This window comes from Haemaphysalis longicornis, unplaced genomic scaffold (assembly GCF_048455015.1).
Source record: "Haemaphysalis longicornis isolate Haplotype H1 unplaced genomic scaffold, Haemaphysalis longicornis Haplotype H1 scaffold_41, whole genome shotgun sequence".
NCBI classification, from domain to species: Eukaryota; Metazoa; Arthropoda; class Arachnida; order Ixodida; family Ixodidae; genus Haemaphysalis; species Haemaphysalis longicornis.
Genome location: NW_027526365.1, coordinates 2111079 through 2124636, shown reverse-complemented (window position 1 = coordinate 2124636; position 13558 = coordinate 2111079). Strand labels below are relative to the sequence as shown.

The 13558-nt window shown below is 46.9% G+C and overlaps 1 protein-coding gene across 1 annotated transcript in view; it reads left to right on the top strand.

The window, feature by feature from the left end:
- Positions 1 to 3679: 3679 nt before the first annotated feature.
- The window catches only part of LOC144137601 (sperm-specific sodium:proton exchanger-like), a 95468-nt gene continuing 85589 nt past the window's right edge, over positions 3680 to 13558 (top strand). Inside the window, exons 1-2 of the mRNA XM_077669535.1 lie at positions 3680 to 3943; positions 11994 to 12049. Coding sequence (XP_077525661.1) covers positions 3912 to 3943; positions 11994 to 12049 — 88 coding nt within the window. The 5' untranslated portion in view covers positions 3680 to 3911. The remainder of the gene's footprint in view (positions 3944 to 11993; positions 12050 to 13558) is intronic.

The following is a 13558-nucleotide window of genomic DNA, read 5'->3' as shown; positions in this document are numbered from 1 at the left end:
CACTCCATCTGGTGTATCGTGGGGTGGCCCACTTCCGTCCCGAGGCCGCGTCGGTCAGGTCACAGTCACGAACCACTGACTTTAAAATTCGCGACGAGGCATCGGTGCTGCTGCACCCACCCGCTCTGTCACTTTTTTCCGTCACACAATTAAAGTCACCTCCGAATATCACGTTGCATGGGACATTCAAAAGAGGGCGGGTGGCGGTGAAGAGCTCACTTCGTGATGGTGGGTCATTGGGAGCGTAAATGCACAGGAAACGGGTGAGTTCCCCTCCCACAAATGCGTCCACTAGGCTGAAACGGCCATCTTTGCCCAATTCGCAGTCGACGATTTTGACCGAATCATTTTTCCTAACGAGAATGGCTGCGCCGCCTGCTCGGGTCTCGGTCAGAGTGTGAAAGCACTGATTGCCGAACTGATTGCCGAACAGGCGTACAAAATTTTTTGCATCGTCTGGGTTTCCGATTTTTGTTTCCTGAAGAAAGGCTACATCAATTTTTTCCTGATTCAGAAGTTCTAATAGCCAAAGTCTCCGTTTTGCGGAGACAAGGCTGACTACGTTAAGCGTGGCTAGTTTTAAAAAGGTTTGGGGGAGGCTCATTGTGGGAAAGGCGCTCACCTCGACTGCTTTTATCTCGGTCCCTCGGGGTTCCTTGACCCGCTTTCTCCCTGACCGGTGTTGTTTCCAGCCCTGCCGCGTGCCTTTCGGCGCGTCACAATTTTGCTTTCAGGTTCTTTGCTGTCTTCCTGGGAGTCCACGGCGCCGGGACCCTCCGGTGAAGGGGGCGTTGGTTGGATTGTGTCCACGCACGCCAAAGGGTCCTCCGGCGGTGGTTGCTCCTCCTTTCCCTCTCGCTCCTCTCCCGTAGCCTCCTTGACCTCCTCGGGGTTGCTGCATTCCTCTGCTGCGGGAGCTTCGGAAGCCGGCGGGGGAGATGTAGAGGGGGGCGGGCTGGGCTCGTCGGTTGGCGTTGCATTGGATTCTGCTGCTTCTTGATCTGCGCTGCTCATCATGGCCGCCATGTCGTCCGCGTCCATGTATTCCTCCAACTGAGGCCGTGCGGACGCTCGCTGCTTGACTCTGGCGGCGTACGAGACCGTACAGTTTGCGTGGTCGTGGCCGAAGGAGCGACACGAACGGCACCACGGCGTCCTGCAGCTCCTACGATAGTGTCCGGTGTGGTAGCATCGCAGGCACAGTGCTGGCCTACCAGCTACCTCTATCAGTATGGGGCACCCCTGCACGGTCGCCTGGTGCGGTACGTCCTTCAGCGACGTGGGGCTGGACGGGATGATGTGATACACCCTGCTCGTGCCGGTCATGTGCGCGAGCCCGGGTTTTCTCCAGCCATCACGCTCAACTCGTTGCACACGGCCGAAGCGCTCCAGCTGCCGCACGATCAGTTCGTCAGGCACCCTTGGTGGGAGCCAATGCACCTTAACGGCGACTTCACGTTGGTTCGGGTTGATGACCAGGCATCGCCTTCCCTTCACCACAATCTCGGTCCGTGCTGCCAAGGCTTCCATCTCATTTTCTGCTCTGAAGGTGACCATCCATACGTGGTTGAACTGAAAGGGGCCGAGACACTCGATCGCCCTCAAGTCCGTGATGTTCTCGAGGGCAGATGCGAAGTCTTCGACCCCGTAGGGCCGCGCCGACGGATCTCCGTGTAGGAACAACGCGTTCTCGCTGAGCTTTCCGGTGGGGAGCGTGGGCAGAAGGGTGCGGTAGGCGGACGGGCCGGCGGACGGTGACGGCGGGTCACGGGGAAACCGGTCCGGCGCGGCTGCGCCGGTCGCCTGTGGGGAGCTCTCGCTGGACATGACCTTCCCCGACGAGGGCTGGGGAGAGACCCAAGCCACGGACGCGACGCTGATATCAGTGTTAGAAACGCGCCTTATATCTTTAACGCATTCAAACTACGTCGTCAGCGGCGTGCGTTGGCGACTCAGCGGCGTTATAGCGGCTTGATAACTGCGTGGTGTGCACGTGATACTACAAACCCGATGGAAGAGAAGGCGGCGAGGCGGTGGGCTGCGGGGGCCGAGCGCAAGCGCCGCAAGCGGGCCGACAACCGTGCATTCGCACTTTCACATTCTCCCCCTCGGGGAAATGCGGGGGAATTTTTTTTATCAGATTTCAGGTTCTTAGAGCTTCTTTCATGTCATGCATAATTATAATGGCCCTATACACCAGCCATCTGCATGGATTTTAAGCAGACCAACAGAAACTCTAACTCGACCTCCGCTTTCTCGTTCCTAGATAGTTCTAAGCATCGCCAGTATTTTTTTATTTTCGTGAAACTGAAATCTCCACAAAATACTTTTACAGAGCTAGGAGCCAACATTAAAGTTCGGATTAGTGCCACATACATAACGCCTTTTAATGCATACATTTCTAAGTTACTCTTTCACTATACAAAGTTCAGAAAGGGCGATTGGCGTGGTCCATTTTTTAAAGTTTCGTTATGCGGAAGCTTCGAGTACAAAAGTTGTTGCAAGCTGAGGGTTTCGAATTTGATTGATTGTAGGGTTTAACGCGCCGACGCAACGCAGGCGATGAGGCGCGCCGTAGTGGAGGGCTCCGGATTAATTCTGACCACCTGGGGATCTTTAACGTGCGCCTAAATCTCGTACACAGGGTTGTTTTTGGTTTTCGCCTCCATCAGAAAAGTGGTTTCGAATTTGAAAGCAGCCAGAAATAATACGTTTTGATACATTTCTAGGTGGACCCGTTTATTGAACGACCTGCAGCGAACACTCACTAAAGATTTCCAATTGAACCCACACACCGTTAGGTAACTTCCTAACGGAAATGAGAAAGACGTTAGAAACGAGAAACAGCTAGCGTCCCAGTCATTACGGCGTACAACGAACATCCTAACATAGAACCTCCTGAAATTATCCCGCAACAATTCAACACAAAACGGAACGACGTACCCTGAAGCAGAACTATATATTACAGGCGTCACGTAAATCCAAGTGGCATTCCGCGGCGCTCAATGCTTTCGCTTTCACGGCGCATAATATTCGCTTTGGTTTTCCGTAATATTTAGTTAATTGTTCCTACAAGTTTCCAGCCTCCACTGACATTTGTAATCTATATGGATCATTCCCGAGTTCTCTTGGAGGAAACAGTGACGGTAATAATGAAGATGGCAGTGCTGATTCGTGACAGAACCGGCCTAACGATGGTGGTGGTGGTGGTACCAGTGAAATTGCGCGTACCCACTCAGGGGGATTGGCCAGGAAATGGGCACCTTAGCGAAATAAATTATGTATTTTTTGTAGGGAAAGAAAAATATTTAAATTTTAGGTGGGTTAGCAGTAGATGACTAGATAAAGAAAAGTAAGGAGATAAGAGAAAGAAATAAAAAAAGGCAAAAACGAACACCATTGAATGAAAATTGGAACACGAAGAGAGAGTGTGGTACAGACGAAGCAGCGATCTAGGCGCGCTAATACTTGGCAGGGGAATCCAGATGATCATCAGCTGTGTCGGTAGGGATTCAAACGTCTTCTTTCTTTTACTTTAATACGCGAGTATACCACTTATAGCCTGCGTTTTCTTCCGTTATCCGTGCATGTATTCTTCCACTTTAAACTGACAGCCAAGTGAACAATAAAAAGTTCCACCTCTTTTTTTTTTTTTCATTTCGCGCACAATTTTTTTAAACCTACAGATTGTCTCGTGTTGCAAAACTTGCTGTGAATTCATCGCGTGGTTTGAAGCCACCAGGTAAAAGAAGCAAAAGTTGAGAAAAGAAGCACGAGCCACGGGTCACGCCCCTGCGCCATTTTGAAGGGCCACCACCACCACCACCCACGTTCGTGTCTTTCCGTAAAGCGGCCTTCTTGGCTGACGTCCACCCCCGTCCTGCATTGGAGCCCTACGGAAGACATCCGAGATGGACCCCGACGGCCCACCTCTCAGCCCAACGTAAGCGCTGTTGTTTGTCTACTTCGAGTAGTTGCCTGCCGCGGTGTAGGCCGAGGCCTCGTACTCTTCCCGTACTCATCTTGCAGTATCGTGTATCTCCTTGGGGTACCGATGTAGAAGCCTCCTTTATAGCCGAGCGCAGCGAGATACCCACCTGTCGCGATTATTCTTGGGGTCAATTTGTCGTTACGCGGAATAGTTCTTCGCACCAAGCTGCTTCCCGAGGCACGATCGGCGCAGTGTGCAACGCTGGCATGACACCGACACGCGAGACGTTAGGATCAGGGGCGCAGCCACGCGGGTGTTTCGGTGTCGGAACAGCCTCCGAAATTTTGCGAGTGCCGCATTCCTCTCTTCCTCTTCATTTCGCCCTTTATTCGCCATGCTTTTTACACACCGAATAGATAAGATAAAATTTTATTTCCGAAAAGCGGGGGGCTCCGAAAAAAGTGAAATTAATTCACTTGACACAGTCCGAGCCCTGGATATAGACAGCAACGGGCATCACAAAGTACATGTTTTAAGAGAACATCGTTTTTGTGGCATCATGAACGCAGTTTTCCAGAAATCATTCTGCTGTAACGAAGAAATTTTTGTATACAACACTGCATATGCTCCGTAGTGATCTCATTGGCGACAAGGTGGTTTAACAAGGAAGGCAAAGTGCGTCGAATCATTTGGTTTCCAGAATACTGCGCGAAAATGGTACAGTCCATATCTCTTGTGAAAGTGTTGGGTAGTTGTATGCTTTTGCTGTTAGGTTCGCAATTTATATTATGAAGTGTCATGATGATGTGAGATTTGTATGTTTTTGCTGGGTTGAACTTATAAACGCTGTGAACTGAAATAAAATTGAGCTTGTTAAATAGGTTTCTTGTATGTGCTTTATGCTCTACGCCAGCTATATGTCGTATTGCTTTTTTTTTTTTTGTAAAACGTGCATTCGGGTTAGGTTTCTTTTCGTTGTGTTTCCCCACTAAAAAAAAAGTTCTGGTTTTGGTTGTGTATCCCATAATGTAAAGAAAAAAAGGGGGTCGGTTTCTTATACCGAAAAATGACAGTATTTTGGGGGAGTGCAGGATCTCTTTCTTTGTTCTTGATTTTTATTTTTTACCTGCGGCGTAAAAAAAAAACTCCGAAAAATATTTCTGGTACATACGTGCTTCAAAGCTGTTCTCGCTGCCGAGAGTGAAGTTGGAGTTGTTGCTGTAGGCTTCTTCTAAATGCAGAGCAAAAAAATGGTGACCGGTGGAGAGGAGACGACGTTTTAGCGCTCATGATCGTCTCTTCTTGTCGTGTGTCCACGTTTCTTTTTTCCCGCGTATACGTCTACGTCACTGCGATGCAAAATATACGGGCTTTCCGTTGTTTGTGAGTAGCCGCCAGAGAAGCCAGAAAACCCCTAATTTTATTCGGCTTCTTCGTGCTTCGGGAAACGTTCTATTTAATTAAGGGGAACTCACCTGGTCACAATCCTATGGGACTTAGTAACTCATGACTACTCACAGGCTTAAAAAGCATCGTGTACTAATACGAGAAGTTTTACGAATCCAACGAAATGTTCCTAATGGCCTCGTTTGCTTCCTTGAGAAATGTAGCACATCTTTACTGAAATAAAAATAAACAAGAAATGCATTTTAGTTTATCCACTTTTTATTAGATGGTGGTAGCGGTCTTCAATGCGAGAGTTCTATTTTTTATTTCAGCTACAGAAGTGACATATGCACAAAAAAAAAGAAAGAAAACTAGGCTGCTGTGCGCATTTCCGTGTGTTTTTAAAACGTTCCATGTTGGTGCTAATGGTTTTTAAGCCCCTGGGTCCCATAGAAATGTTAACGGGTGAATCACCCTTAAATCATCTAAATTGCCTATTTGGAAATCATCTGCCATCCGTGGTGCAAAGTAGTTAAAGTTTCCTTCTATTGCTCGGTAGCACGGTTTCGTCCGCAGTAGATCTCACTCGCTTTCACCCAATCATAGTTTGCACGTCAGGAGGAACCCGTATTACAGCGAAGCTCTGTTTATCTACCCTCCGGTGCTCATCGATGTCCGCCTGTCTACACGTCGCGTCGACACAAAAACATTTTCGGCTCCACTTTCTTTCGAAGGCTCTGTAGCCCTCAATCTAGTATCTTAGAAAAGATCGTGTATAAATTGTCCGCTAAGACAGCTTTATGACTGCGCCCTGTTCCATTTACTTGTCACAATCAGTTCACAGCGGACTGTACGGTGTACAGTTCCCGTTTTCTGTCAAAAGATGGCCGTCCACAGAGGGAGGACAATCGCAGAAAGCGGCTGTAACTCCTGCTTTAATAAAACTATTCCGAAACATACTACATGACGATTGGCCGCTAAGACGACTCTACCGTTTTGCATATGGAGGAAAGAAAAGGTTAGGAGACGCCCTGACGTCACATTTGTGAAGCCGAGTCCCGCCATGACTTGAGCCCACGGAGCCCAGCACTCTATCCCATCATCCTTTGCTGTCTCCGGTTTGATTTGACTAACATGGCGTCGCCCTGCCCTCCCGCTTCGATGCGAAAACAGCTTCGTCGCTAATTCCTCGGTGCGATGTCATCTTCTAAGCTGTTGATTTGGCCTTCAATTTGCCCATTCTAACCCTCACCCAAAGTTTCAATCGAAATACGGCCTTCGTTTTTGAGATAGAAGGACGATTTTTCAGCTCTTAAGCCTGGCAAAGTAGCGTTTGTCGTCGTCATAGCAACAGGCTGGCGGGATGGCGAACGCAGACGCCTCCGACGGCAGAGTTTTCAAACTGGCCTAATTTAAAAACGTTTGTCGTAGCGACTGCGCTGGTTTGCAAGCGTAGCGAGGCAGCCACATACTAAGCGCCTTAAAAATTTGTCCGTTATATTCGCCCAAATTTGGCCGCCACAGTTGTAAACAAGTAAGCAACATTGTCCATGGGCTCAAGAAAATTCACGTGACTTCCTCCACACTTTTCGCAATGCATTGGGGTGCTAGGGGCCTCTCCTGAGTATTCTTTCCTCCATGGTTTTGCAGAGTGCACCATGACGTCTACTTTCCATAATTACGTGGTTGAGGAATTCCTGTCTGCTGTCAATAAATGGGCCTCAACGGGAGGGAAACAATTTGTCCTCTAGAATAAAACCGCTTTCCTTTCATGTTTCATTCATCCAATTTACTGGAAAGTATGGTCAATCGCAAGAAAGACGCAGACGTGTTTTGTTTCCTGCACTCCTTTGACTGCACCCCGTGTTCCTCCACAATTACTTCCATTCTGTAGAGAAGGGCGATTTGATCGTCCTTTTCTACAGAATGCAAGGAAATTATGAGTTTTGATGCGGAGCAATTCCTTGCCGAGTACCCTCACAAATAGGACAGCGTAAGGCACTACATTCGCACAAAAATGCCCAACTGGCGGAAGTAGCGCATTTAATCGTTATTATAGCGTAAATGAGACGATTGGTCGAACAGAAATATAAAAAGCGAAGAAATAAAAAAAAAATAGAAAAGAGAAAAATGAACAAAATTAACTGACGAAATAAAAAATATGAGCATTGTACATCTACCCTGAAAACCGGCGATTAAACTAACAAAGCCCGCAAAAGAACGACTGAAATACAAATAAAAACATGGTGATAATGACCAAACCTTGTAACTCCCTGTATTTCTACAAATAAAAACGCATAACTGGCGGAAGTAACACATTTAATCGTTATGATTGCTCGAATTGGGATAATTGATTGAAATTTTGAAAAACCAAAGAATGAAAAAAAAAGAAAAAAGAAAGGTTTCACAAAAACGATAGGAGGAAATAAAATTAAAAAAAATATTCTGAGGAAATTAAAAGAATGCATCTTATACATCTCCTACATACAGAACGAGGATTAAACGAAAAATGTCCGCAAAATAACGTTCGCAAAGAGATACAAATGAAAAATTTACCGCGTTTCACTGCTCCAAGTAGGGTGCCTCGAGGCCAGCGCTGCCGTAAGGCGGAGACGCGCGTGAATTGAGGCACCCTACTACGCTGGTACTCTATAGACCCACGTTACCCTATAGAACCACGTTGCTTTGCACCATAGAACCACGTTGCACTTCACGAGAGTTCCAGGCGGAACGTGGATCCTATCTAGTGGAACCTTTCGTTGCTGTTGCCGTTCGATTTCTTAAATGCCGCCAGGAGCTATAGTAGCGCGGGCAACAGCAGGCGACGGTTTTCTGCCGCTGATGTAGTATTTCATTTGCTATCGCAAAAACCAAGCATCCATTAATTTTTTAATAAGATTTCTCCCACCTCCCCTCGCGGGAACCCCTGTGTAGATGCGACGCATGGGGGTTCCGTTGTTGTTTCCGTTAGGTTGATTCTCCCATCGCGTGAAACGTGCCGTGAACCCCCTGCCGCGGCTATGACGCAACGTAGCGCGGCTATGACGCAACACAATCCAACACAATCCACTTTAATCCAATCCAATCCAAGCCAAGCGAAGCCAATCGAATCCAATCCAATGGCTCTCGCGAGAGAGTGTTCGCTATCGGAAAGGAGAGGGGGTGAGCGGAGGAGAGCGCAGCTCGCGCGGCGAGGAGAATGGGGGAGGGGTGTGGACGGACAACAACAACGCCGTATGGAGGGACAAGGCGAGGACAAGGACAAGGGTTTATGTATTTATATTCTGCTTTATATTTGCATACTGTCTTGTTCTTATTCAACAATGTTGACAAGTATGAACATTGACACCGGACTTGGACGTTTAGATTTGGATTTGGGCATATGACTATTCCGCAGTTTTTTGTTTCACTTTGGCCGGCTGGCTGAATCGAGTCACAGACAGACAGACAGACAGACAGACAGACAGACAGACAGACAGACAGACAGACAGACAGACGGACGGACGGATGGACGGTTGGACGGATGGATGGATGGATGGATGGATGGATGGATGGATGGATGGATGGATGGATGGATGGATGGATGGATGGATGGATGGATGGACGGACGGACGGACCAAAATTTCTGCGTTTAAGTAGCCCAAGAAAGTCTATCTTCTTTAAAAGCGAGAATGGACAAACCCAAGACTACGCCTTGCATCTGCAGAAAAATACGTAATTGGGGAACTAAAACACTTTATTAATGTAATAGTATGAATTTACATCATTGGCGAAAAGAAGCCGAAGGAAACCTAAACAAAATAAAATAACCCAGGTTCTTTGGCTACTTATGGACAAATGTGGCCGTAATGAACTCCCTCGACAAAAGCGGCATAAGAATGTCATGCGTTAGAAGATAATTCTTTGAATTATTGCAGATTTTCTTTTCGTTAACTCGCACGAACAGGCCCCGCCATCACCGAGAATACACGGTAACGATGCGCACGCGTTAGCCACACATTCAGAGGTATCAGAAGCACGCACGCACGTTTTTATTTATTTATTTATTTATTTATTTATTTATTTATTTATTTATTTATTTATTTATTCATTTATTTATTTATTTATTTATTTATTTATTTATTTATTTATTTATTTATTTATTTATTTGAAGTGGTCACAAAGCGCACTGGGCCTTCTCGGGTGACGCACTGCGTACACGAGGTATATAATGCATACAATCAGACGGCAGATAAGGAAGGGTAGTAAATCAAAAATTGATTAAAATAAATGCAAAGATATACGCAAAAGTGAAACGGGGTCAAAGATGACAAAATCGTTTTCTAAACAAGAAGAGCTAGGTGGTCGTGTGTTGACTAGTATGCATTAGTGGACACATACAAGCGTAATCCAGGTGGTGCTTTTGTTGAAGAAACACAGGAACACGGGAAAAAACCTGGTGCGACGTCTCCACAACATGCGTATCCAAATATCATATTTTTTAAGGAGAGCTTAAACAGAACCACGTCATTACAAAATAATATCAGAAGATAAAAAAAACGAATTAATGTGTCGATGCGAGCTAGTTGGTACTTCATGGGAACAGGTTAAGCGCCACGCACAACAGGAGGAAGGAGAACAGACAGGAAAGGGGCGCACTAACGTGTTAACCTGTTCCCATGATAAAAAGCGCTGTCATGTTGCCATCGGCTGGCTCGTGCCAGGCTGAGCTCTGTCAACATGAACGCTTCCATGTGGGCACAGTGGTCTGCTTGGCACTCGCAGGTGAACAGACCTCACAAAGCAAAAGGCAGTGAAACTTTGAATGTATAGAGTTAAAAAAGGAAAACCAGGTCACGCCTGGAGCGCCTAATAGCTCATCTAGATTCAGGAGTCTGAGAAGTCCACCGTACCCATAATGGCTCAGTGGTGAGCAACGAGGAAAAACGGTTCTAATGAAGCACTTTCGAATACTTTCAAGTCGAAGGGACCATGAACGGCTTAAATAATCCCAAACTGCACTGGAAGAGTCGAGCTTAGGTGAAATTATGGCGCGTTAGAGTGAGACGAAGCATGAACGCTCGCTGAATTCAATGGCCGCCCGGGAAATCACGCCAAGCGTACGTAGACAGGAGATCGTCAGGTAGTTCCTGTACGAGTTGAAAAGTGGTTTTACATCCATCATTACACCCAAATCACGCACTGTAGTAGCGCGTTTCACGTGTTCACGGAGCAACAAGCACTTAAAAACAAGAGGGGAAGTCATACAAGTACAGTTAAATCTCGTTGATACGTTTTTCACGGGAACCGGAAAATAAAACGTATTATGCGAAAATCGTATTATCCAAAGAGGTTAAAAAGAGGAGAGAATATGCTTACTCCGTCAGCAACTCTCTTTTATTGAGCAACGTTGAAGTTGCTGGTCAAACTTGAGGCGCTTTCTTTTCAACGTCCAGGACTACATTTTTCTGCAACGTAAAAAAGAAGCTAGCGGTATTTTTCCCTTCGCCGGGCGCTGTTTTGTACGACCATTCGTGTCGTGGCTTAAATCGGTGAATCCAGACACCGGATGCTCTGAAATCTTCAGTGTGCAAGAAGAGCGCGGATATGTCAACATTTCCGCGTGGAACTGACCCTTCGACGTTGACTCCTGCCGCTCTAACTTCCTCGGAGCATGTAATCAGGATGTGTTCCGGTGCGATTATACTTTTCGCAAGATGGCGCAGAGTATCGCCTGACGTATTATCATCATTGGACGGAGCAGCCACGCCTGGTAGCGATGTTTTCACCGAAAAACCGGCACTTCCGTGGCATCAGCGGCTCAACATACAGCGGCTCAACATTCAGCGGCACTTCCGTGGCCTCAACATACAGATCGTGCCTTGTTGCTAGTTTAGCGAAGAGCAAACGTAAGATTTCTAGAAATGTCGGTCGAGATCCACTTTTGCGATTGTTATCCAATTTTAGGCAAAAATGTGATCGTTTAAAACGCACAAAAATGCATTATTTCTAAGGCACATTGGTCTGGAATAAAACGAAAAGCGTAGTAAGCCGAAAAACGTATTATGCCGAATCGTATCAACGAAACTCCACTGTATATATCACGATAGTTTTGGAGAGATTCAGCTTTAAATAGTTGCTGCCGAACCATGCCGAAACTGCATTGATGTCATTTTGCAGCAGGACGTGATCGCCCGGCGAAGAAACCGTGCGATAGAGCTTCATATAATCAGCATACTGACAGAGCGAACTGTTCCTAATAAGAAACTGGATGTCATTAGCGAAAATGTAAAGAGAAGAGGCCCGAGTGTCGAGCCTTGAGGTATACCCCTGAAATTGTAGCGAAAGGCCGGGTGGTAATGCCTTTATAAGCAACAGAATTATAACTTTTAGGTTACTGCCGAACCACTGTCAGAACTCGCGGAATACACCGTGTGCTGACAATTTTCGAAGCAGTAAATCATGATAAACAGCGTCGAAGGCCTTGCTACAGTCGAAGTATACCGTATCAACCTTTTGGCACTGGGAATGCGTCTCAGTCTGGCTCGGGCGTTGTGTGCATTTTTTTCTTTAATGTGACACCCTGTTTGTAGTTCAGCTAAATACAGCATTTTCACATGAGTGTCTATACGATAGCGCAGGCTGAGTTTGTTTTTTTCTGCTTCAGCAAATTTGTAAACATGCCTTCTACTTCCAGGCTGCCCGACTACGAGCTGAGGTGGCTGATCATCAGCGCCATCCTCATCGCAGGGAGTAAGTGGCCCTTCCTTGTGGAGCCAACGCTCCTTCCACACGCCTCACAGACGCGCACGGCAGCATCGTGCAAAGAAGGGGCCGTGTCGCGGGGCCGCGTTCAAAGAGAAGCCAAAAGTGCTTTATTAAACCAACAGCACGCTAGGGGTCCGTGCAAACGTTGCTGACCGATGGCGTTAGTACAACCGGACGTAAGCACTCCCGCCAAAAGTTTTTTGATGCAGGTGTGACCAGGGCTTACGATTATCTGGATCTACGTCAGTGTGGTAGCTGGTTTGTCCAAGTTTAATGTCTCTTTAAGCGCACCTTATCACATACCTAGTCACAAGACACCAGCGCACTGTGTCAGAAGGTATTTGCATTTAGGGGCTTAGAGAATAGCTGGTCGCAGCTGAGCCCGTCAGTTTCGATCGTCTTGCAGAGCCGAAAAATGCATACCCAAAAAGTGTTTCACAGTTATTTCTTCATAGCCTTCAGCTCGGGCTGCCCTTTGAAGGCGCGGGGAGAAACTACGCAGATTTGCGACTGTAAATCTTTAAATCTCCAACACCTTTCTGGGAAATAAATGGCAGGAATGTAGCACCATGACCACAGATTTAATGACACGTATTCATTGGAACAGAAGCTTACTCCCCATATGGACTCGTCGCTAATTTGAACTTCAGTAGAGAGATGGCGCTCCTCAACAAGAACTGCGTTCATTCATCACGGTGTGGTACTGAATGGGACCATGCAGCTGGTTCGGCTCTCCACGTGGGCGCGCAGAGGGGTATACCGCTTGTGGGTTCGCTCGCATGCAAAAAGCGTTGCTTAAGCGCAAAAACTGCGCAAAAGGCAGCACCAAGGAAGGCTAGCCACGTGCAGCGCAAGGGGTTTTATACGCAGGTACAAGATAGCACGTACAAACGATGACTACTTTGTCAAAGGTCGGCGTGCAACCGCTGCACTTGGAACAGTGCGGAGCTACGATTTAGTTGGCAGTAAGCGGTGCCTGTATCTGGTCTTCAGTGGTTCTGTCTTTAGCGCTATTTTTACGTTTAAACAATGTGTACCAATTGACGAGCATTACCTCTCTTGTACAGTTCAGAATAAACGTAAAGAAAACAAGCAGCGAGTGCAAGCAGGGCAACGGGTGCGAGCTAAATATTCACGCACGGTTTTACCAGGAAGGCGAATCCACGCACAATTTTGCTCTTATGCACTGTAATGAGTAGCCATGCATACATAATATATTTATGTTAATACCAAAGAATGACTTGAGCGGTTATAGACCGAAAATACGGCGTGGAAGCCGAGATGTGGCCCACAAAATGGTCTATCGAGTCAGCCAATGAAATGCAGGTGAAACATTGCTCGGAGAACAGTAGATTGAGTGTGCAAATGCTAGAGTGAATTCAAGTGTAGGCCTCTATCCCCGAGCCTCATAATGCGAGACGAGCAAAAATCCCCAACACCAAGGCGGATCCGGCTCCAGCTGCCCAGAAGGGGAACCAGTGCTTGAGTTAGTGC